This window comes from Homalodisca vitripennis, chromosome 3, assembly GCF_021130785.1.
Source record: "Homalodisca vitripennis isolate AUS2020 chromosome 3, UT_GWSS_2.1, whole genome shotgun sequence".
Taxonomy (NCBI): Eukaryota; Metazoa; Arthropoda; class Insecta; order Hemiptera; family Cicadellidae; genus Homalodisca; species Homalodisca vitripennis.
In genome coordinates, this window is record NC_060209.1 from 188,639,366 (window position 1) to 188,666,289 (window position 26,924).

At 36.3% G+C, this 26,924-nt stretch overlaps 1 protein-coding gene across 2 annotated transcripts in view; it reads left to right on the top strand.

The window, feature by feature from the left end:
- The window catches only part of LOC124357877 (glutaredoxin domain-containing cysteine-rich protein CG31559-like), a 288,139-nt gene that overhangs the window by 23,584 nt on the left and 237,631 nt on the right, over nt 1–26,924 (top strand). For both annotated transcript variants that reach the window (XM_046809963.1, XM_046809964.1), the window contains exon 2: nt 24,718–25,700. In XM_046809963.1, the coding sequence (XP_046665919.1) occupies nt 24,744–25,700 (957 nt within the window). In that variant the 5' untranslated portion in view covers nt 24,718–24,743. The remainder of the gene's footprint in view (nt 1–24,717; nt 25,701–26,924) is intronic.

Genomic DNA, 26,924 nt, shown 5'->3' on the forward strand with positions numbered 1-26,924 from the left:
CCAAATGTTACCTGGCTCCGTTTATTTTATTTTAAAGTTGATGTACGTTTCAAAGAATCCTGCTGTGACTTTCTAAGGAGTAGAGGTGTGATCTATCTTATAAAAAACTCCAAATCTTAAGATTTAAAGAAGCTGTTATTCATGGTGAGGAAAAGAATAATGGACCTGGTTAAGATCATGCACTTCTCATATGGAGTCAACCTGAATCAAGGATTATTTCAATGTACGGATAGTATCGCAGGAGACACCAGGAAAACACCAAACACAGACTATGCTTGTATCGTCTGAGCATTAAAGACAAAGTGGGTTTTGTTTAGAGATCAGTTGGGAGAGCCAGTTGTCTATCGGTCTAAAGCATCTGAATTATGATCTGAGTTAGAAATAGCTCATGATCAAATTCTATCTATGCCTGATCAGTATTGTCGATTTCGTACTGTACCGACTTTACTCCTTATTGTGTTTGATAAAAATTCCTCTCACAGGTCAGTAGTAAGGTCGGAACTTTTAGTACCTCAATCAATGCCAACTTCTCCCTCCCACAATTCAACCAAAGTAATCGGGTAATAGTGTACCTTTTTTATTTTTCTAATATGGGCTTCGCTTCAAAAATATATATAGTGGTCATGAATGTGCTTCTGTTGATAATAAAAAATGACCAAAGTTTTTCCTACTAACTTTCAGAAATCTATATGTTTTATAACTATATTTTTATAACATTAATTTAGCTCCGTTGAACTCCTAAAAGTGAGTATTGAGCAATGAACAATTCTTTTCTAAAAACGGTATGCTTTCTTTTACAAAATAAACAGGTGCAATATATCAACATATTATTGCATATACGAGTAGATAAGGATCTTTAAGTAAATACTTTAAATTAGAGTTTTATCAAATAATCAAGAACCCGTTTATAGCGATGTATCTTTACTACCAAAATAAATAATTCTGTCATGTGCAGTCCTTAACCGAAATATATTTGTTCACGTGTTCATAATAAATTATAAAGTTATATTAAAGCAACACACTGAAGTTTAACCTAACCTCAGTGTAGTAGTTAATTATTCTCGCGAGTAATTATTTCACCATACCCAGTATCGACTTATTTATAACTTGACAAAGTTTCGTCTATTACGTCCTGAACAGGTTGATTGGCTTGAGATTGAATCTTGAAACTTTTTTCATTTCTTTAGATATAAACTTTAATAGATTCAATTTAGTTACAAAATTACTTCTCAAACACAGAAGACTAAAACAGCGCCCTGATAGCTGTACGTTTATAGTTTTGGAAGTGACTGTTATATTGTGATGTGTTTTGTTATCCAATACCGTAAGTGATATTGAAGTAATTGTTCTTACTTAGTGACTGTCTCCGTATTTTATTAAATTATATACGACATCGCATTATTTTCCGTTAATTATGGAATCTCATGATTCGCAAAATATTAATTAAATCTTTTTATTTAAGGTTTTTTGTTCACTTAGGACAACAAGCTGAGAAAACCTCTTAATGCTTTTTCTTACAAGGTCTTTAAAATAAAGATCTCTTATTTTATCAGGCTAAGTTAGGACTAAGAAGCCGTCTCTAACACTTAACCTAGGGACCAACGGCTTAAAGGTAACTTCCGAACCACCACTAATGGCCGGGCAGGCGGGCTTCTTGCAAGGACAGGATCGCTCAGCGGTCACTCGTCCAAGCAGCAGCCACGCTCGACGTTGTTTGATCCGGTTATCTTGCGATAACCGCTGTACCCGCTACACTACGCCATTGGTCTTTACAACGATCTTTGCGCTTGGTTCTGGAGAGACAGGATATTCAGGATGGGTAAGGTTGGTGTTACGAGCCGCATCCTGTTGTAATCCTATGAGGATGGATGGCGGGATCTATATTTCATTTATGTCACCTAGTAAGATGAAGCTGCTCTAATCCAACCTCTTCCAGTCAAAGCGGAGAGAGGTGACCGGGAAAGATATACTCTCACACGTTGAAGCCGGCAACATCATTTAACATTAAGGGTGTACCACTTACTTCGACAGTCATCTTCCGCAGTAAACTAGACATCGATAAACCCTTTTACCTCGACATTTACGGTTACTGATGTGCCGCCCCTGGACATTTACCAGACTGCCCAGATGTAGGTGTCACTTATATTTTTATTGCTATACCTAGTGTAGGTTCAACTGGAAGGTATAAACCAGCCAGAAGTGAACTCTCATGAAAAGTTGATTATGCTTATTGTTCTCTCAATAAGATTTCATGGGAAGCCATTTTATTAGGCTTATCTTGCACCTACACGCATTCTCGGATGTGCTGATACATAAATATCTTCCTTTGGAACCATAATATTTACCCTGATGTCCGAGACTCATGTCCTACATCGAAGTTTCAAAAGAGCCATCGGTAACCTTTATCTTTATTACAGGAACCTCCTTAGATCCCTAAACCTCTACTGACTCCTAGATCTAATTCTGGTCTATTAGATGTCCATCAGTGTCAGCCCTGATATCGTTACACATCACGGAGTTAATCCTTTCATAAGCAATTTATTTATTAACTCTTATATGATTTAAAACATATGAAAATGGGAAGATGAAGGAGGATAGGATAGATGAAGGAAGAAGATATGAGGATGCATGAAAACTTAAAATGCAACTAACTAATCTAAAACAATAGTCTATTCTGAACATAGTTGTTTGTTGAAAAATCATGGAAAAGCAACTAGAGAGGTTGACTTTCAATAATAATTAACTTGTTACAATATTTACTTTGAAGATGTTATCTCAATAAACAATCTTATGCATATGTTATCGCAGTTTTGATTGCAAGGAAACGTTAGATATGATTGCTCCGCAAACTAGAGTGTGGTTAGATGTCGTTGAATCAGACAAACTAAACTGTTATATTTGTTTTTCAATAAACTATATTTGTTATCTCTTGCACAAAAATAAGATTTTCAAGTTTCAGTGCTCAATTTTGACTGATTAAGGATTTTATAGACTGTTCTCTAATAAAAGTAGTAAGTTTTCGTTGCTACTGTCATACTATAAATAACAACGGCTTATTCATGGTGTATTTTCCTTACCTCTTCTAGAATTTGATAATATCTCAAACTCTACCACTACACTTTTATCCCTGTTCTTGATAATATTCTGAATAATTTTTCGCAATTGATGCTATATTGCCAGGACTATCGTAACTGTATTGTTAATGTTGATGCAACACATGAACAAAAACACATTGGCTTAACACTGGGGTGAGCCAATGTTCCCTTTAGAACACTACCTCAGACTAAAGTCCAAGAGAATCTGCAGTAAACCAACAACCAGGGCTAGAGGGATTTTCCCGACCGAATGTTAAAAGAGCAGTCTTAGTTCCAGTCGGCAAAAAATCTAGTCATCCTCAATCATTTTTCACCGTTGATCTTCCTTTGGTGAGAAAGAGTCTGTGTGCTTAATAAAGTAAAGCAGTATCTCATAACTCATCAATGCTGCTAACCTTTTTCAGTCGAGGTAGTAACAATACTTTTCTTTCTCACTGGACTTATAATATACTCATCAGATCTAAAATATCTTACAGTTAATGACTGAAAGAGAAGGTCGTGGTTACGTTCTTTCAGATGATGTCCCGGAATCTACATCGATATCAAACACGTTTAACTTATTTTGTATGATTATTGTACGGTATACGAGATTCATCCTTAAGAATTTGGTCGTTTCAAGATCGAGCTGAATGAACCTCCCATCCGAACACCTTAACAGATGTGAGAAAATATTTACTAATTTTAATTACTATGTTACTAAATTTTTCGGCAAAAACGAGAGTCGCGTGGAAATGACGATAATAATCTTTTATGAATTCTAAGAAATTCTCATGAGAATCCACATGTAATAATGGAATCAACCAAGTTCAATTTACGTTCCTTCAAAGTTTGATGGCAATCTCCTACGTTGACTCTGTTTTCAATTCTTTAAAAACAACTACTAAAATTATCTATGTATTGATTTATTAGGTACCTCTGACAATTCGTCAATGTTTAATAGAGTTACACAAAGTTGCCAAAAATAAATGGCCCAAAACATGCAAACATGCTAGTAACAAAATCTTTAGTATAACAGGTTATATCTTACCATATTCCGGCAAGCCACACCTTACTAAAATTAGTTACTATAGTTACAAGGACAGCGAGCATATGTACCATTCGTTTACTGTCGTAGCTCTATGAAACTCTAAATTATCCGCGTTTGGCAACTTTCATAACTGAGCATTTTATTTAAAACGGAAGTACGTTGAAAATTGCACAATGACCACAAAATGAGAGATTGGCCTTCTAAAGTAAATTCATGCGGTTCCACAAAGAGCCTACAATTGACTTGTGATGGGCATCTCGCAAGGTTAAGCACGGGCTTCTTTCTTCTTTTTTTATTATGTACATTTGGTATCAGATGTTACAGACGTCATTTTGGCCAGTTTGAATTTCTTTTTGCAATTTGATTTTAATATTTATAATACAAGAACAGGCTAAACCATCATAAATTAATAATTTTCTCTAAACCCTTTGTATTTTTATCAAATCCAACACCGGTGTAAACACAAAGAACGTCTGGCTATTTCTCTTCGCCCTTTACCGTTCTGCAATCGTCTGGTCTAGATCGCACAGTTAGTCTTATGTAAGTACCTGACTTGTTCAACCTGTTCAGCTTTTCCGTTACGGCGCTGCGCGGCGACCTTCTCTCTCTTTCTCTCCTCTCCACCTCTTTCCTTATCGGTATCCCTCTCTGTGGCCTCTGTCCTCCGCTCTAACATCTGCTCCATTCTTCTAGCAGAATTTATTTGTGATAAAGCACTTAGGCTGTTTAATATGATGTCTACAAGTGAGGTTGGTCATATCGTATTGTTAAAAGGACATAATGCAAAATTCACACATTGTAACTCTCACCCTTGGAGTCGTTGCATTTTCCCAGGAGTGGTGTTGTAAAGTTACAATACAGATACTTGGGCAGCATGTATTCGCTAGGTGTGAATTATGTCTAACTGTGATATTCCCAATTCATGTATTCAGCGTATTTCATAATGAGCGAAAAATATTAGTTTTTAAAAACAATTCGCGCTGTTTTCTGCATTTGTTTTAAGGAGATGCCAATCCCTTTTGAGCCTTATTCTGCCCGACCTCATGGGCAACTAGCCTGTTCGAGGATCTTATCAAACAGAATAAGGGTCGATACAGCACAAGGTCGATGGTATTGATAAAAAGTGCAACGGTCACGGACAGAATTTGAACACGCGCTATCTCTAACTCAGACGCGAAGCCCAACTTCTTAGACCACTTCTTCGGTTTTTTATACTTAACAGAAAGTACGTTCTCTGATTTTCCTATTGTATTGTATTTATGTTACACCAATATTTTCAACTGGTGTATTACGTAAATATATAATCCCATAGTCCCACAAATTGTACAAAAAGCACACATATTGGTAACGTATCAACGATGAATCTAAAGAACACATAAACACTTATCGATCTGTTTACTGAATCGTTTTGACCCTTTCATACAGTATAATGTATTTGCAGAATTCGTGCTTTATGTGCAACATGACCATGTTGCAATTTTATAAGCTGTCATGAGTCTCAAGGTCAAATGGACAATAAACTACACTCCCAATACGTTACTTGGGAGTACGGTACTTGGAAAGCGTTCCTTCATCCTTTTACGGAAGCTTCTGTAGAAATAACAGCAATTTACAGTGTTTAAATCCTCCAGGAGACAAAGGAAACTGAAGGACATACGTAGAGCAAATTATATAGCTATAATTTTGTATGGGACAGAAATACTAACAGTCCCTGGAAAACACTAAACGTAAGTGAATTAATAAGTGAGATTTCAGGACCATCCCACAACTTTAACTTATACAGCATATGATCAAAGAATTAAAAAGAAAGATCACTGGAAAAATCAATGTACCTTAAGCTTAGGAATTGCTAATGGTCGTGATGTTAGGACTTTGGATCTGAGCTAAGGTAGCACAGGTTCAATTCTTGTCCGAGACTGTAGCAATTTTGTTGTAGTAACATAAACGAGGTACTGTGTTGAATCTCTTTATTAACCTATTTGATAAAGTTCTCGCACAGGCAAATGGCTCAGAAGATTAGGCTTAAAAGGAGGTTAGCTTCTCCTAAAACCCATTAGATAAAAATCCAATAGTGATTATAATAACGGAACTTAATAAAATGTACCCAAGCTTAGCATGCAAGTGATTTGTCAGTAGTGTTTTAAGGGTTGAAACACAATTATGGGACTTTTATGTGTTCTATCATATAAAAGCACATATTTGAAGTGTACTATTAAAACCCATAGAATTCTCTAAATCTCATTTTGTGAAGTATATATTTTCTTGTAAAGCGTCTTTCTGCAACTAGAAAATTTAAAATTTAAACTTTTTTCATTATCAGTCTATATTGAGTTGAAAAATTGAATTAGATAATTTTATTAATTTAATTTTACCTGTGCCATATTGTATCCATTTATTAATTTAATGATTCTAATACTTTGTTATGTCTATTCCAGTGTCTAATACTTATTTCCCTCACTTCAAAATTTGATATTGTTTTGTAGTCAACCTTATTTAAAGTTTTCAATAAATATATTTTAAATACCGTACAGTTTTACATATTGTTTACTTCTAAACAATTTTTGTTTTACATTACACATATTTGTATTACATACGTAAATATTTTGTTGTGAACTAAACTATAACAATTTTGCGTCAAATTTAGTATTTTTATCTTTGACCCATTATTATCTAAACAGACTATGCTTTAGATGTGTCAATTAAAATTATTTTATTGGCACATCTGTTTAATTATGCATTCGTATAATTGAACATTTATGTAGAAGTGATTTTAATTAAATTATTAATAAACTAAAAAATGTAAAATATACTTAAGTCAATCGTTACAATTTAACTCTTGGTTATTTAAAACATAATATTATATAGAAGATTCATGAAGATTGGCTAAAGTTTTAGGGTTTTTATGTCCCGTAGGACACTTTTGGGACTTCGTTATATTAGGATTAATAAACAACACAGAAGGGTTATATTTCCAAAAGTTGGTGTCCTCACATTGCCAAACTTTTTTGAAATATTCTGGAAATAGTAATTTGTATATTACAAGTCGCTACTTAACACTGGCGAGGCTGTTGCTAGAATAGATGCTATTGCCTGTCAAATGTTGAAAAGAAGTTTTTGGATTGAACGCTTCCTCTAGATATGCTGATTTTACGAAGAATACTAAAAAAAAACAATCCGACTAAAACTATTGCCTATTCACGACTAAAAACAATATAAAGAGTTCAAAAATATTCTTGATTAAAATCCATTTCAATTTGTTGTACAACGATCCCATAAATTTCAAGCTGTTGGACAGTAGATACTGTTTACGAGTTGTAGAGAAAGAGGAAAGTCGTTCATTGATATTCCAAACGATTGCTAGATGTTGTCAATATACGAGAGACAGTGGCACACTTCTCGATTCATTGGAAAGAATTCAATTTATGTCAAACATCGGTATAGAACTCCGACTCTAGACTGGTAATTAGAGAATAAAAGTAACCTAGAAACTGATTGGAGGAGAGAATGAGCGATGGTGGCAATAGTCTGCGACTTTCTCTTCTACATTTGTCAGACAGAGGCAGTAATAGCAACGACCTTGCCGGTGGTGGCTTCTGAGGCAGAGTCCACCATCTCCAGCATAGTCCAAAAGCGGAACAGTAACCAAATTTAAGATTGTTGTAGATGAGTTAGAAGAATTCAAAGAACAAAAATATTAGCTTTGGCTGTATTAGCAGCAACCTTTCTTAGCAGCGGCTTCTGAGAAGAGTCTACCATCTCCGAAATATTAAAAAAAACCTGCCAAGTATCCTAATTTAATATGTTGTAGATGAGTTAGAAGAATTAAAATAACATAAATACTAGCTTTAACAATATTAACAGCGACCTTTCTTAGCTGAGGCTTCTGAGAAGAGACCACAATCTCGGAAATATCTCAAAAACTGACAATTAACCAAATTTAAGGTTGTTGTAGATGAGTTAGAAGAATTCAATGAATAAAAATACCATTTTTTAATATTTTGCCGTTGGTAGTTTCTGGGGCAGAGTCTACATTCTTTGGAGTATTCCAAAAGCGAAATTCAAAGAACAAATATACTAACTTTGACAGTATTATTAGCAACTTTCCTAGTGGCAGTTTCTGAGGCAGAGGCTAACACCTTTGGAGTATATCAAAAGCGAAATTCAAAGAACAAATATACTAACTTTGACAGTATTAGTAGCAACTTTCCTAGTGGCAGTTTCTGAGGCAGAGTCTAACACTTTTGGAGTATTCCAAAAGCGAAATTCAAAGAACAAATATACTAACTTTGACAGTATTATTAGCAACTTTCCTAGAGGCAGTTTCTGAGGCAGAGGCTAACACCTTTGGAGTATTCCAAAAGCGAAATTCAAAGAACAAATATACTAACTTTGACAATATTAGTAGCAACTTTCCTAGTGGCAGTTTCTGAGGCAGAGTCTAACACCTTTGGAGTATATCAAAAGCGAAATTCAAAGAACAAATATACTAACTTTGACAGTATTAGTAGCAACTTTCCTAGTGGCAGTTTCTGAGGCAGAGTCTAACACCTTTGGAGTATTCCAAAAGCGAAATTCAAAGAACAAATATACTAACTTTGACAGTATTAGTAGCAACTTTCCTAGTGGCAGTTTCTGAGGCAGAGTCTAACACCTTTGGAGTATTCCAAAAGCGAAATTCAAAGAACAAATATACTAACTTTGACAGTATTAGTAGCAACTTTCCTAGTGGCAGTTTCTGAGGCAGAGTCTAACACCTTTGGAGTATTCCAAAAGCGAAATTCAAAGAACAAATATACTAACTTTGACAATATTAGTAGCAAACTTTCCTAGTGGCAGTTTCTGAGGCAGAGTCTAACACCTTTGGAGTATATCAAAAGCGAAATTCAAAGAACAAATATACTAACTTTGACAGTATTAGTAGCAACTTTCCTAGTGGCAGTTTCTGAGGCAGAGTCTAACACCTTTGGAGTATTCCAAAAGCGAAATTCAAAGAACAAATATACTAACTTTGACAATATTAGTAGCAAACTTTCCTAGTGGCAGTTTCTGAGGCAGAGTCTAACACCTTTGGAGTATATCAAAAGCGAAATTCAAAGAACAAATATACTAACTTTGACAGTATTAGTAGCAACTTTCCTAGTGGCAGTTTCTGAGGCAGAGTCCGCCATATTCGGAATATTCCAAAAATGGAACAGTACCCAAATTTAAGACAGTTGTAAATGAGTTTGAAGAACAAAAGCACAAAAATACTAGCTTTGACAGTAGTAGCAGCGACCTTACTTGTGGTGGCTTCTGAGACATAGTCCACCATCTTTTGGATATTCCAAAAACGGAATAGTAACCAAATTTAAGATTGTTGTAGATGAGTTTGAAGAAATCAAAGAACAAAAATAGTAGCATGTTTAATTATATATGTGTTTCAGATTTGTATCCACGTTACGTACTACGTATTATAGATTGAAATAACCAAATGGCGATAAGGGATTTTTTTTCATAAGTGGCAACACATTTAATTCTTTAAAATTGCGTAATACGGTACATAGAAAATTAACATTATTTGATATTCTAATCTTTTATATTTTTTATGATTTTTTTATTAATTATATGTGGGATTCTAATAGTTTACTTTTGAATAGAGAAATATCATTCAATTAAACGGCAAACGGAGATAACATTTCCTAATTTACAGCAGATTTTGAATCTTGCATTTTCACATGAAAATCAGAATAATTCAAAATGGTTCAACTTTATTTTTCAAATAAAAAATGGCCCGAATGTAATTTTAACATAAGTTTATCCAAAGAAACGTTATCTAAAACGAATGAACTTTCATTATAATAATAATTGATTTTAAAATAATCAACAAATAACTAATTAAATAGTTGATAATGTATAAAAATATGTGCATCTTGTTCAAAAAAAAATAAAAAAAAAAAAAAAAAAACAAGGGAGGAGTACGGCATACAACATTCGCGTAATATGATTTACTGAGGCTGCTTGCGAAATTTCAAATCTATACCTCATTTCATACTCAGACAGACAATCATCGAGAAAAGAAATGTCTACATCTCTCCGGACAGACAAAAGAGAAATTGTGTCAGCCTAATGATGGGTGATAGGCTTCAATTCCACGGTTGCACACCATTATTGAAGTCCTTGTTTATGTAGAAATGAAGTTTCGTGCAGACTTCCTACCTTTCCACACGATATATTCACATTTTGGTCATTCAGTTGGATTCATAAAAGTGTTTAATTAGTTTATACACATCTATGTGATGATGCTGTATGGGTTGTTAGGTTACATGCGTTAATGAGTCCCTTATTAAAATTTCATATGATTTTACTCAGATAATTTCTTTACAAAATTATATATTTTAAGGTTTACTATTCCACGATAGTAACCCATGAGACCAATGCAAAAATGTTCCCTAACGCACAGCAAAATCACAGATCATCATCGAAATCGAGTCTCGTGTTTAGAATTGATGGTTCATGCAAAATTTAAAGTCTATAGATCTGTAATTCTCGGGATATTGTGAAAAAATTTGTAAAAAATGAAATGTTTACAGGGTTCGAGTGAGACGCTCCACTAGTTGTCAGCCAGTTAGGTATGAGAATATCAAATCGTGAGGTTCTTTAGAAGAGGCAAAAAGTACCTGTCTGGGAACAATACTAACATCTTCATGTTACTATTTCTGTTACTAACGGTGGTTAAAACTTACCAACGTTTTCCCTTTGAGGAAGTTTTGTGGATTTTATTGAAGTTTAGGAAAAAGCACTAGATTTTGTAGTTAGTAGATCACTCATCTATGTACAATCGCATTCCCTCACGTTTGACCTACAACCTCTGGGGCACTATCTAGATTTTAATAAAAATACGCACAGGATGAAATTACAACTTTCCCCTCTGGTTTCGCGGTCTAGTGTTGGAATTGCCAATTTCCATATATCTGGCGTTTATTTTAATGAGTTAAAATTACCTATGAAATAATAAGTTTCACTTGTGAGTGTTTTGTATATTATATTTGTTATTTTATTACGTTATATTATATTTTACTGTGTTATATTTATTATTCTAGACTAATTTAATTTTGCATTGTAAATTCATTGTTTTATTTTCTCGTTGTGTTTCTCACTGGACTGGAAAACATCTGACGACATCTCCGCGAATCATGCGGGCTGATGATCTGATTGCAGATGTTTGGTAACAGGAAATTGACTTATGGAGACATAAGCCATGGGAAAGCTCGACATCAGTCCACGCCTTCCGCCGCAGACATCTCCGCGCACCATGCAGGCTGATTATCTGATTGAAGATGTCTGGTAATGGAAAACTAACTGATGGGGACATAGGCCCGGGGAAAGCTCGGCATCAGTCCACGCCTTCCGCCGCATGCATCTCCGCGAACCATGCGGGCTGATTATCTGATTGCAGATGTCTGGTACCGGGAGATTGACTTATGGAGACATAGGCTCCAGCAAAGCTCGACATTAGTCCACGCCTTCTGCCGCAGTCTACTCCGCGCATCATGCGGGCTGATTATCTGATTGCAGATGTCTGGTACCGGGAGATTGACTTATGGAGACATAGGCTCCAGCAAAGCTCGACATTAGTCCACGCCTTCTGCCGCAGTCTACTCCGCGCATCATGCGGGTTGATTATCTGATTGCAGATGTCTGGTACCGGGAGATTGACTTATGGAGACATAGGCTCCAGCAAAGCTCACCATTAGTCCACGCCTTCTGCCGCAGTCTACTCCGCGCATCATGCGGGCTGATTATCTGATTGCAGATGTCTGGTACCGGGAGATTGACTTATGGAGACATAGGCTCCAGCAAAGCTCGACATTAGTCCACGCCTTCTGCCGCAGTCTACTCCGCGCATCATGCGGGCTGATTATCTGATTGCAGATGTCTGGTACCGGGAGATTGACTTATGGAGACATAGGCTCCAGCAAAGCTCGACATTAGTCCACTCCTTCTGCCGCAGTCTACTCCGCGCATCATGCGGGCTGATTATCTGATTGCAGATGTCTGGTACCGGGAGACTGACTGATGGAGACATAGGCTCCAGCAAAGCTCGACATTAGTCCACGCCTTCTGCCGCAGTCTACTCCGCGCATCATGCGGGCTGATTATCTGATTGCAGATGTCTGGTACCGGGAGACTGACTGATGGAGACATAGGCCGGGGGAAAGCTCGACATCAGTCCACGCCTACCGCCGCAGACATCTCCGCGAATCATGTCAACAATTGCATCAAACCCCATTTATCTAGCAGTTGAATAGCGAGGGACTTTCATTCCCTTTGTACCTCGGATTTCTTCGCGTGATTGGACATAAAAGTCCCGGCAAGGTTAACCAACAGCACTAATGGAATGTTCTGGATGGAATTTATATCGTTTCGCACCAGTTTTTATACTGCAATAAAACCTAGTCACTGTGGTTAGAAAGGAAACCACAGCGATCTAGTGCAGGTGCACGTGTAGTTAATCAAATACACGATATTGCATGCGATATTGAATTCCAGAAGTAAATGTTATTGCTGTTGATCGCGAGAGTTTTTAACTCTTAATGAAGTTAAAATCCCTTTGAAACTAAATTCTTCAATGTAAATTTAATTACCAGTGTGCATAGCTTGTTATATGTACGTTTACAAAATCAATTCTATGAATTATACAATGATTATACCACCAATTTAGTGGCAAGCTGTGGTGTAAATGTTATTTAATGTTAATAAATACATTGCTTATACTACTAAAGAAGCCCCATCCGACATAAATTATTATAAGTAATTGACATAATTGTATTGACATGTATGTTTATTTTTATGAACTCGTTTTTAAGGACATAGTATACGAATAAGCTTAACAAATGCATCCTAAGTAGTACAGAAACATAAAAAAAAATTTATTTATGTAATTAGTTTAGTAAAAACTGATTCTATATAAATGTTCTAATTGTTAATTCTAATTTAAATATTGTAATTTTTTCTTCTAAACTGGATTTTGTTTAAGGTGATGCAATTTTGGTTATCTTGTAACCAGACCCACAGAATAGCGGACTAAGAGTATCAATTTGTATAGTTTGTAAGTGTAAGAATGATCAATAGTAGGTCTCTCGTATTTTATTTTTACAAATTTAACATTCAAAGTAATTTTCAATATTATAACACGTAATTTTCTTAGTGTTATTCCTCTAAGTCATAAATAATCAAAACTGTCTCTCAAAGAGACATTATATACGGGTATACACATATTGTAAAAATCTACGTTCTTATCTTGAAAATCTGTTCCTTTAGTTTGGTTACAATATTTTCAGAATTCAATTTAAAACCTTGGAGTAATCTAATATAATTTTAACTTTTTTATGTCTTTGGAAGGTTTTTTAAGTTACTTTAAAAAAGTAACATTTTTTAAATTAGACTAACTTAAAATGGACTACGTCACATTAAAAAGTGGGCTTAATTATTCCCAATGTTATAGGTCTAGTCACCAAATTTTTAGGTTTATTTAGAATGTCCCACGAAGACATTCTTGGGCTGTTTCATTTCCTATTGCTTGTTCATTCCCGTTTGGACCATTACGAAACCACACGCATTCGTTAATAATAATAATAGGTATAAACTGTGTTGCCAATGGCGCAGTGTAGCGGGTAAGATGGTTATCGCGAGATAACCGAATAAATCAACGTTGAGCGTGGCTGCTGCTTGGATAGCTGACCGCTGAGCGATCCTGTCCTTGCAAGCAGCCCGCCTGCCCGGCCATTGCTGGTGGTTCGGAAGTCACCTTTAAGTAGTTGTTCCCCACGTTAAGTGATGAAATATCGCCTGTTAAAATAAATCATTGCTTAACTTAACTTTATAGGACTCACCAATCACTACCCTACACGAGTTACCAATATACCATGACTCGTATTGTAACCTTAAAATATAATGAAAGATGATAAAATTGTTGTGATACTTGTAGATCTGTAAGTTAAAAAATTTATCTACTTAAATTTACTGTCAATCCAATGTAGAGCGGTTATTTTTATAGTTTTAGGTGGGGACCGAACCATACATATTCTGGTCTTAGCCGTATCAGTCGAGTGATCGCTAAATGTCTAATTCCGTTTCAAAACCGCGAATGGATCTAGTCTATATAAATGATTTTGACTTGACGAGATACTATGTAAATGAAAGGGGCATAACGGATGGCCTAAGCGGGTGACATTAACCTCAAATCATCCCAAAGTACCTAGATCGGTGGACCACTTATCCGTCGTCTAACCGGTTTGTTGTTTTCAAAGTCAGTGGTCATCTGGAATCCCAATAAGTATGAAAGTCCCTGCACTGGTTCAGAACATGTGCACATCGGCACGTAGTAGTACCGTCCATCACAGTCGAATGTGGCGACAAGTGTTTCCCTCAATTGTTCGAATAAGGCGGACGAGGTAGGGAGGAAGTGGGTCATGTGGCTGTACAGGGAATGTGGAGCGGACTTTCTCGCCTTACATAACGACTGGATCTGGTAAACCACTAATTGATCCGTTAATGTTTTCGGCAAGGCAAGTAACTTCATTATCCTCGTCGATATTGTAATGGCCCCCGGCATTGATCCACTTTTCTCCCCTCTCTATAGATGCCGTCTTTGGCTTCTGTGATCCTTTGTTAGAAGTTCTTTATTGACGATGGATGGTTCGAAAAGGTGGTAGTATTTTGGACAGTTGCCACCCGTTTACGTTAAAATTATAGCACTACGTTTCGAGTTATGAAATGTACCTTCTTTTTCAACAACAAAACACATTATGAAATCTTATCAACTAAAAATGGCAACAATGGACTGCTGTTGAAAGTCTGACTACGGACAGTGTTCCACCTAAAGAGCTGTCTGTTGCTGAGCGGTCTAAGACGTTGGACTTACGATCTGCATTCGAGATACGACAGTTTCAGTTGAGTATCAGTACCATCGACCTTGTACTCTATCGAATCCCCCCCTTATTCTGATTGATAAGATTTTCGCAAAGGTAAATGGCTTTTTTTTTCTTTTCTTTTTTTTTTCCTGAAGAAGGGAACAGATTTCAATATTTGAAACTCTGTGTTATACGTTCTGTTCGTTTCTATTTTCTAATTTTACTGTGTTTATACTGTACTGCATGTTACTTATACAACAAAAAGGAAATGACAATGGAGATTTAAAGAATGCATCACCTCGTCTGTTTAAAATGGTTCTTATCTCCATTTCATTCTGTTACCGAAAGAAAAACGATCGGGGTCTACCTAAAAATATGAATGTACAGTTTAATTAGGTTGGAACGTAGTATTGATAATAGTTACATAAAAGAAGAAAATATTCAAATCATTGTGTGGAACAGTTTGATGTGTTAAAATTTTAGATTTTTATTGTTTAAATTTATGAACATTTTAAAATACGACTTAAATTTTTATTTCTTTATTCTTGGTACCTATTTCATTGTTATTAATAAAAATAATTTCCATAAAAATAATAAATTTAAAAAACAATATATAGGTACGGTATATATATTTATTGTTTTTTTTATTTTATTATTTTTATTGGAAAATATTTTGCTCGTCCTTACTAAATTATAGTTTCTTTAAACCTACGAAATAACGAACGTGTATAAGTACTTTCGTTTAGATAATTCTGCGATTCTTTAAATTTAAATAGGCTCTTGCATTTGGTATTTTAACTCACCACCAATATACTTAGACAAACACATTTAAAGTGAAAACAATTTCTTATTTGGGACTCCCATAGAGGCCAAAAGTATCAATATTGTTCTATTTACAATTACTTTGCAAAAGAGAAAACATTTAGAAAGCCAACAAACAGACTGACTGTTGTTTGTTTCGACCGAGTTCTGTATACTCTGCTAAACCTATCATCGGCTTTTGTTGTCGTCAATAATAAATCATATTCTCCCAATGGAATTCTGATTCTTATACTGCTTGTATATTTCTAAATAAACAACATTCTTTTTTTTTAGAATCTCCGAGAACTTTAATGGAAGTCACAGATTGAGTAAACTGAAATATACAGTATGGAACATGATTAGCAATCTTTCTTAATGTTTGTCATTATTTTCGCCGTAGAACCTGCGTGGGCTTGGGAAAAACAAAATAAATAAATGTAGAAAATTTAAGCTCGTGTTTTGGAATTCCTGGTAATTAATTAATAACAGAAATTGGAAAAAAGTTCCGTGAACAAAATATTTTCTTGAGGATAAATGTTCACACCCTTTAAGTCAAAGGGTTGGAGCCCTCTTTTCCTAAAAAGCACAACTAGTCTGCACGGTTTATGAATATATTGAATAGAATAGAACTAAATTACGGAATATGGAATTACTTTAACTCGAGCATAGTTTGTGAGAACCTTTAAAGCCAGAGATCGAAGGAGCGATATTCCCAGACCAAAATCACAACCTCTAAATTCTGACCGTCCTAAAGATATAAAACTAGAAATGGTATTACATTCTGTGTTGTATGTCAATACCAGCTCAAGGATTTCAAAAGCGTTGATAGCAGCCCAAAGAGCTCAATAACGTTGATAACATATCAATGAGCTCAATAGTGTTGATAGCAGCTAAAAGATCCAAATGGCGTTGATAACATATCTAGGAGCTCAATAGCGTTGGTAGCAGCTCAAGGATTTCAATACCATTGATAGAAGCTCAAGGGACTCAATAGCGTTGATACCATCTCAAGGATTTCAATACCATTGATAGCAGCTCAGGGGATTCAATAGCGTTGATACCATCTCAAGGATTTCAATACCATTGATAGCAGCTCAGGGGATTCAATAGCGTTGATACCAACTCAAGGATTTCAATACCATTGATAGCAGCTCAAGAGACTCAATAGCGTTGATAGTAGCTCTAAGAGCTCAAAAGAAGTTAACAGCAGCTCTTATACCCTAAAGTTCCCACTCGTTTTTTTTTATGCATAATGGATTTATATCATAAATATACTATCTTGGGCTTTAGGAACTAAAGGGACAAAACTTCAGGAACAATACCATTTTCCGTACAATTACAATACAGATCTTACGGATTTATACAATTTCAGTTAACTGGTATTAATGTTATAAGTAACTAAACAGATTGTAACTTAGAAACGGTATTAAACGAACGGGTGGATTTTCATGATCAGAAACATTTTTAGGAAAAGGTTTGAAAGTGATATAAAGAAAGTTTTCTTATAAATTACCATGTCTTAGAACAAATGTTAATAGGTTAATATAATAATACACGTTTATACCTGACCAATGCTTGAAGACCACTGAAATCATCAGATTTTGTACTCAAAGGGCCTACACTGATAAAGTCTAGAAATATTTGTTTCTTGTTCCATTGATTGTCCACATCAAGCATGGTATGTATTCGCAAAATGATTGATGCATTGTTTTTCAATAGTTTTAGAAATTTGATGTACGTTTCCAAAATAGTGAACTTAAATAATATGTTTGAACATATTTCGTAATTTGGACCTGTGTATGTAGTTTTCAATTTTATAAAGATCTTATTTCTGATGTTGTACACAAATGGGACATCTTGCCATCATCCTTCCAATCATCAAGGATATAATTCTGCTAAGGTAGGACATTTGGATTGAAAATCCAAAAATCCCACCAGAATGAAGAAGGCTACTTTCGCCTATCAAAGTAAATGGAAGTCCTTAACGTATATAGCACTAGTGTTGCAGATTGCAACGTAATTTTATGACTATCGTCATCCTTTTCGTCACCTTTATGATCGATCAATCAAGTGGATTTCCTGACTACATCACCCTTCACTGTCTTTTTAGACGCTCATCATTGCTTCCTATATCCTAGTCATCCAATAAGACTTTTCTGTTTAGGAATATTTAATAGCATTACGGTTTTTTTAGTAATCCTAGGTAACTACTTGTGTACGCAGATATTAGTGTAAGGGAAATAGATCAACCTTAATACCGTTATTTATTATCCTTATAGTTGTATCGTGCAGAAGGACCTCCTTACTCTGGTCTTTATTATGAAATGGGAGTTTTAATGTAAGTGTAAATTAATAAACTAAACAAAAACATTCACAATAACACAAATAATAAGCCATACTTATTAAATTTTAATTTCGGAAAATGTAATTGGGGAAACTTGTTACTGGGTTCGCCTGACTGGTGTTTTATCAATAGCTGAGGAAAAAATTTCTCAGTAAATTGTAATAAAGTTTCGTTAATGCTTTATGACCAGACGTGTCTATCTATCGTTTTGATGACTAAAACCCACGCTCATATTTTCCTACCCACTTAATCCGTGTAACTGAATAAGTGTATTACAAAACCGTATATCTATTGTTAGGACTTGAAATGTCTTACCTTATTATAGCACAACTTTAGAATATTAAAAGGGACCAATTTAAATGATCTAAAAATTCCATTTATGCAAGTTTTATTTTTATTGTTTAGCGATGTCAATGTTCTAAGCAAAAGGTTCGAGATATAAGTGTGACTGTATAGCAAACATTTTGGTTTTCAATTATCGTACTTGTCCATTTGATGCTAATCCACAAAGTGGATTGTATTATTTAAATTATTTATATTTCAACTTTATGGACTTTTTGGTTTAGATTTTTACCGAGCCATCACTGGAATCTTCTAACTTAAAAAAATAAATAATAAACGTTAATATAATTATAACGCTTCACTTTTGATTAGTACTCTTGTCACTTAACTCATAGTCACTTAACTCTTCATGTGCTCAAAGTGATGGAGCAGCAGGGGCCCCCAGAAAGCGTCTATTAATAGCCGGAAATTGTAAAATGACCTTGAATTTTTGTTATTGTGTTGTGTGAATGAACAAGGTTAAACCTCATGCAGTTTTATGACCTTGAATTTTATCGTAGCGTTATGGGCAATGGCTTATTTTAAAGATGTCAAAACAAGCATAAAAACTCTTTTCAGTACAACTAAGTTTTGATATTTTCTCAATGATCCCTAAAAAATATCGAAAAACTTAAAAAAAACGTGCACATGTACCATAATTCTACGAATAACATTATGGGCTTTAAACTGCTTGAAGTTTACCACTGTTCTTATGGGAAAAATTCAAGGTAATTTTACTACAGTCAAGGTCACTCTTAAGTGACTTGTCCTATTTGTGGAGTGTCATCCTCCTTTACCCTGATTACTCTTGAGTGCACTGGTCGAGGCAGAACGCAGGGGTCTCCGCCATCCACTGCCAGGACATATATCGCATTTGCATGCTGGTCCCATACCAGGCTAGGTCGAGAGAGTGGAAACAGGTCTCGGATACCTGTTGTGGTGTTGGGTTGGGGGGGAGGGGGAGTTCCTATACCGGATTCTCTTGCGCTGATTTCCTTATCGAGTGTCATTCCTTGCAGGAAGTGTATTAGTCTTACTACTATAGTCATATGTGTCTTTCTTTAATTAGCGAACTGTTTTAAAAAGTTACAAAAATATTTATATTTAAGGAAAACAAAGTAAACACAATTAACAATACAATATGTTTTTTGTTTGAAGTATTTTTTGTCAAAGGAAGGATTGAGAAGGAAACAGGATTTTTCCGGACATTTGCCATTTTCCAATGATATAAAAGACTCTACGTTTCGAGATCTGCAATCTAATTTCTTACTCAGGTTAAAAAGTATCCTAACTAACCCAAAGGTTACTTATTCACCTGAGGAAGAGATCAAATTTCAGATCTCGAAACGTAGTGTTTGAACACTAATTTGTCTTCGAAGGGAAACCTTTTAAGAACAGGGCAATTCCCTTTACAGCTTATCTTGCACATTCTTATGGCTCACTGGCCTGTGCGAGGATCTTATCAAAGAGAATAAGGAGGAGGGTCAATGCAGTACGAGGTCAATGGTACCGATAAAGGGTGTTTTTGTAATTTACAGTATTTTAACCTGCATAATCTTTAGCTTAGATCCAAAACACATGAAATACGTAGATAGTGTATGTATATACATACATACATACATACACACATATATATATATATATATATATATATATATACAATATATGATGGTTGCCTAAGACGCTGTTATAAAGTTAAAGTTTAATGTATGATGTTGGCAAAGTTTCTATCTGCTGTTTCAGATCCGGAGAAGTTAAAATAAATTCGCCGCACTCAGAGGGCATGTGGCGTTGGTGTGAATTATTCTAAAACTAGTTAAAAATCTAATTATAAATTTTTGTTTTGGTAGAACCCGGGTCTAGCCCATATCTGCAAACGATGTGGTTGTTTATAGTTGCCGGACTGGTGTAGATGGAGCCAGTGTCTCTAAGGTTTACAATATTTAAAATGTGTTTCTTTCTTGAAACATATAAAGTAACAGTAAACTATTTTTTACTTAGGTAACAAGAAGTAAGGTACTATCGTGGAAAACAAAAACTTGTCATTTTAGCAATCTCACTGTCTTTTGAGGAATTCTCAACATATTGGTAACGAATTAAAACCTGCGAAATTTGTAATCACCCTCTTGGCGTGATTGGGCATAAATGATTGTTCAAACGCGTTTTAGTTCAATAAAAACTAAAGCTCTTTATAAAATTTGGAGAAAATCGGTCGAGCAACGTTATTTTTAGAAAGTAAAACTAAAAAAATCCTCCCTCCAAGATTTAAGCATAACTATAAAGACAATTGTAATAGCTTATTTTGACCTTATTTGTTCTCTTAGGACAAGAAGTTCAGAAATTACACTTATTTTGCGCTGCTTCTGGAGTAATAGGCTGTTCTGGATGGGTAAGGTGGGTAGGGGCCATCTCCTGTCAAGATCTATGAGAAAGGATTTAGGACATTAATCTTAGTCGTGCCTCCTCGGAAGAAAGGGAAGCCAGCTTTGAACCACCCTCTCCAGTCAAAGCAAGCAGGGGCGGCACGCCCTTGTGCCCTTATGTTTCGGCTAGCACAGCCCTTGGGGAGCCCCACCAACTCCAATAGTCATCTCCCGCAGTAGACTAAACCCCTCCATCTATCCTTGCACCTCAGAATCTCGACATCGATTTAGGTTACCCAGATTTAAGTGACACATTGGTTTTTACTGTATCCAGTGTAGGTTCAACTGGAAGGTATAAACCAGCCAGAAGTGAACTCTCCTGGGATAAAAGTTATTTTGACATCGTTAGTTCCCTTATAATTTATTGTGTAATGTTGGTATTTGAAAACAAGCACAGGCAGTTAAATCCAATGCCAGCCTCGAGCTGTACGTCACACACTTAATCCGTCCTACCCTCATCACCTTCTCCTGACATGTCGGCTGGATTAGTGGTTCCATTCCTGGACCCTTATATGTTCGTAAAGCTGATTCAGGCATCTAAACATCCTGGGAATATAACAAAATGGTGAGTGAATGACAAGAATGAAGAATTAAAAACCGTGTTGATGTAAGAATTTAAGATTTGTAGATAAATAATTTTGGTGCTTGTGACGCAAACGTTCAGTGCAGCGAGATCTCCAAGGAGTTTAAAGTAAACATTGATAAGAGAATTTTAATGAAGTTGTCAACTCCTGATATATTATTGTTAGATAAAGTAAAAGAAGTTATCTTATCTCCTCTTATCGCTTTGTTTATTGCCGGTCTGTCTTTTTGTTTGCTGCACCAGTTATATCTGGAAAATGTTTACTTACAGCGCATACTGTTGTGATTTTGCGTTGATGTTCTTTTAAAAAACACAATTTAGTACTTCAATTTGTATGACTGTGATATCTTACTTAAAAATACGACTTAACACTTATGTAAGTCCTATCATAAATTGGGAGTATGTTACGGGAAGAATTAACACATGCTTGGTTAATTCCGTTACTAATTGATGTGGAAGTGTTAAAATATACCAAAATACCGAGATAAAGTTATTATGAAGCTGTTGAAAGAAACCGTGGAAAAATTACTCCAACGTCAATATTAAAGTTTTTAGTTAGAAAATGTTAGTGCAGTAAAAGCAAAATTATTATAACTAATCTTGTGTTGTTTTCTTCTAAAATGCAACGTCAATATTTTCAAAATCTAATTGTGAAGAGCTATTGTTGTTACCAGCGAGGTTCAACTTCAGCAATACAAAGAGATCTGGCACGCTTCGCTGACTAACCTTGTATTCAGCTTCAAACGTTTTTCACAAAAAGTTGCTTTTATTTTATTTTATTTCTTATTCTTATTTGGTTTATTTATTTTGCTTACGTGGCCAATGTATTGAGTTTCGGCGAAAGTATTACACTGCACACTGATTCAAACTTTACTATCACTGTTACAAAATTCGACATACTTCGGCTTACGTTAAAGGACGCTAAAATAAAACAAAACGGAGGTTTCTGTTTTTCATCGTCTTTAATACAATCAATTTACTACTATCTTATTGTCAAACGTATTACTACGTTAAAAAGGTACACTTTACCTAATAGTTATACTGTTCTTTATTGTTTATTCTGTTTTAAAGTGTCATAGTCTAGAAAATTCAATTCCGTTCTCTAAAAAAAAACAATTATTACTTTTGATCACATTTTTCGGCCAAACGGTTTACTTACAAGAGTTCTCGTTTTTGAAACCATGGCGAACTCACTTTCAGTTAATCGCCTGAAGTCTCATTCTCTTCTACACGTTCGCTCAGCGCATAACACAATATCAATGATAATTTTGTGTAATTTGCTGAAATGCAGCTAAAATAGATTATGTTATAGGATTATTATAGTAACTAAGGTCACATAACTTAATCTGGAAGAAATGCGTGAATAATGTTAAATCTCTTAATATACAGAAGGGAGTTTAAATTGCTATACATATTTTTAAATAGCTTCCCACAAACGTATTGAACTTTCAAATACTAATAAAAGAATGAAATATAACATAAATGTTGTATGTCCTTCAGCAGCTGCTAGGATGAGAACTAGTCAATAGATCCAGTCAAACCAAACTGTGCATAAGGTGTATTCTAACATTGAGCCTACGGCAGCTGTTATTCTGTTTTTATCTCTTCAATATTTCGAGTTAAGTGAGGAACATAAAGATGTTTTTTGACGCATCCTCACAAGAAAAGTCATATGGTCTAATGGCAGTTGAACTAGGATACGGAGAGTGTAAACCTCTTTGAGTGTGATCCTTTGAGTTCTATCCAAGGTTGAGGTATGATGACGTTTGCGAAAGGATCACTTAAGGTCAGCGCTAGTTAAAATATCTAGCGGGGATTTTCTAAAACTGCAACCACGCCTATCACATCCAGTGATGTTTTATTTTTCAGGAGACATTTGTTCCAATAGTGTAGTATATATTAAGTGGATCATTCTTTTTGGAACACCCTGTATTGTCCCATTCTAAAGGCGTGTACGGTTACAAGTAGAAAAGGAACTTTATGATTAGGCATGGCAAAATACTGATTCCATTGTAATTCAGTGGGAACTCTCGAGAATGTACTTTACTTTCTGGACAATTTTATTCCAGAATTCCTGAAGTTTTATTTCTGAAATTGTTATGGTTGACTTGGAGAACCACTGTAATGAGTACTTGAAGGGGTTTAGACACTGAGTCACTTTGTTCCTGTTCTTGTTAAGAGATAATTGTTCAAAAGATTCGGCTAATTGTGTATATCAAGGACCTATCTAAGAATATCTTTGTAAGGACATTGCATTAAAGCATTTGAACAAGCAGTCTTAAATTAATGATATACTTTACAAAGCTGTAGAGTTCATGAAATATCACAGGTCATTTATCAAAGTAGATTTATGGAATGGTTAGGACTTTCCAGAGAGTTAGTAACAGAATGTTTTTATTATGCTACAGCCTCTCTCGAGCTCTGGAGAGGTGCAACACACACAAACTCAACTCCACACTCCAGATCACGACAGGAACATCAGCAAACGGTATCGTGACCTTGCTCCGAGGAAATGGCTCCTATTATTATACCAATAGAAGGTTTAGTACTCTGACCCCATCATCGTGTCAGTCAACCGAGATGCAGCAGTTACATTATACCTCCAGTGGCCGGATTCTATAATAAGCAACTATATCAGTTATCTTTTGTATAAATCTCACATACAACTTTTTGTGTCCTTTTAAAAATCCAGGAGATTGTTGTAAATGCTCTAAACTAATATGAGCTTTTCGTTAAAAGAGCGATGAATGGAGTTGATTTTGAACCCATGAAATTCAAATCTTCCTCAGAATAAACACTTTCCTTAGTGTCCGTGTTGTTATGCAAAATTTCTTACCACATTTGCTTTATAAGATCTTAGGATATTACTCACCGTTACACAACCACAGGGATGGGCAAAATCGAACCCACTACGCCTTTTCTAGACAATTCTTGTATGATAAGAAACATTTGTCACAATCTACCCAAAGTGCTTTTGTTTATTTCAAAAGTGCCTTTTCATGTACCAATTAGACAAACTGAAGATTCTGTACTAAAATTATATCACTTTCTACCTTCTTGGAAGTGATTACTGGGATTGATAAAATAGTCATTTTTGAAAGGGATTGTTTTTCAAGTAATCATATGATTGTTGTTACGTCTGAAGTGTACTTTAATTGAGATAAAAGCTCTCTTATTGTAGATAAAGTGAAGATGACATTGCGACACTTTACGATAAGAGTTATGTTGCAGGTGGGGGTATGTGGCAGTGAGGGGAGATGGAGTCTCCACCGCCATTGCCGGCCAAGACCCGGCGCTCCTCCCATGTTCCCGTGATCGTCTCGGCGACCCGACACTCGCGGCCGCAGCAGCAGTCGCAGCAGCAGCACGTGGTCAAGATCAGAGTAAACCCCGTCGAGCCGGTCCAGGTTCCGGTTCCGGCAGCCGTGCCGCAGTCGGGCGCTAACACCGTCCGCATCAACATCTCCTCGGACTACATCCAGGGCGAAGAGATGCGGGGAGGTTCTCCCTACTACTTCTACACCTCCGGGCAGTCCTCCCCCAGCGACACTCTGGACAGCGGGACCTGCAGCGACCTGGACGGGAGCACGCCCCCTCCGCTCCCCAAGAAGACAGCCGTCACGGTGACCGTGAACAGGGTTAACCACCAGCGAGGTGGCAGCCTGACCAGCAGCGGGGCGGAGGTGGAGAGCGACGACGAGATCAGCTGCGACTCCCTCAACAGCAGCGAACTCGACGGCAGCACCGAAGGCAAGCAGGAGGAGGCCGCCATCGAACCCGTCATACAAGGGGACTCGAGGATCTTTCAAACCACAGAACCCGTTGTCGAAGACATAACCGAGAGAACCTCCGAAGTCTCCTTGACAGAAACAGGAGAAAAGCACAAAATCTTGACGAAGAAAGTCAGCAATGAAAGTAACACCTCCAGGAACTCCGTCGTGGAGGAAAGGACCTACGAGGACCGCAAGAAGATCCCAGACGCGCCGATTCTCGACCCGGACAGTTATTACAAGTTCCACTTGAACGAGAACAGATTCGAACCGGAAGTGCCGAGTGCGCGACAGGACGATGAAGACCTCTTCGCCGGATGTAAGGGATACCAAGAGGGTGACCCGGCGGCCGCAACCATCCGTAGCTCTAGAGGAACCATCCGGGGAGTCAAGAACAGAGTCAGAGCTGGCATTGCCACCTTCCTACAGATGCACTCCACTAAGGTAATCTCCACTCTTTCTCAATTATCTAATATATATTTCCTTTGCTTTTAATAAAGTATCTAATGAAAGAGATCATAATTCTCCGTTGCTCTCTAATGAAATAGTTTCTTACGTTGATCTTCTTTTGGTAGTCATTTTCACGACTGTTCATGCTGAAGTGTTGTGCAACGAATACTCACGTGTTGAAACATTGTTGTTCTTCCACTTGAGCTCCCTCCGCTTAGTTTGTTTAGACTATACTGGAACTACAACACCTTTATGCGGCTATGCACCTCTAGACGTGCCTGGAGGGAAATACATTACCGAGTACTTCTGCAAACCGCAGTTGCAAACTGACCAAGAGTACTATAATTGAATCACAACTCTTAACAACATATTTTCTTTCGGCCCTGTTAATATAAATATTTTGAACCAAACTTCAGTTAGTTTAGTTTATTTTTGGAATGACATGTACATTTTACGATCAAATTACCACCAACCAATCACTTGCGAAATACTTGTTTAATTGTATTCTGATTGCAGACTCCTGTAGTATCTGGACTAATTTCAAATACATTTTGGATATTGCTCATAACACACTTTTAAAATCGTTACGTTTTAATAATTTTGCTAGGATCATCTTCACAATTCCATACATTTTACGAATTCAATCCATATCTTTCACAAGCCCTATAACAGCGAGCATGTAACAGTTATTAATTGCGATATCTGACCTCAGTTTGGTAGACCATAAATCATAGTGGAGATTTCTTGCTCTGTAAAGGGTCATCATGTTATCATTACCGGATATTTTTGTCTCTTCCCGCTTTGATTAATTTGGCATTCTCAGTAGCTAAACGGAATGGAAACTAAATTGTACACATTATCAAGTGATTAAGAGTCGGGACGTTTAATTGTGGCTTAAATTGTTGCGGTGTTCAAGTTTTCCCCTGACAATTAAAGGGAACAGATGTTTGTGACGTGGTATAAAAACCGTGTTTAACAGGAACGTCGAGGTCGACATAGTTGAGCGGCGCAATAAACGTAAATTGTCGGGCACCAGTTCCAAGCGCCGCGACTTGGCGGCCGGTTCAGCGCTTGATTACGATAACTGTCAACCGCCATCGCCATTACGCCGACTCTCGGAAATCAGCATACGAGTATCGGTCCATAAAGTGACCGGTTCCACTCCGGCTACACTCCAGGACTGACCAGCTGGAGCTGGAGGCATCCCAAGCATCCTTC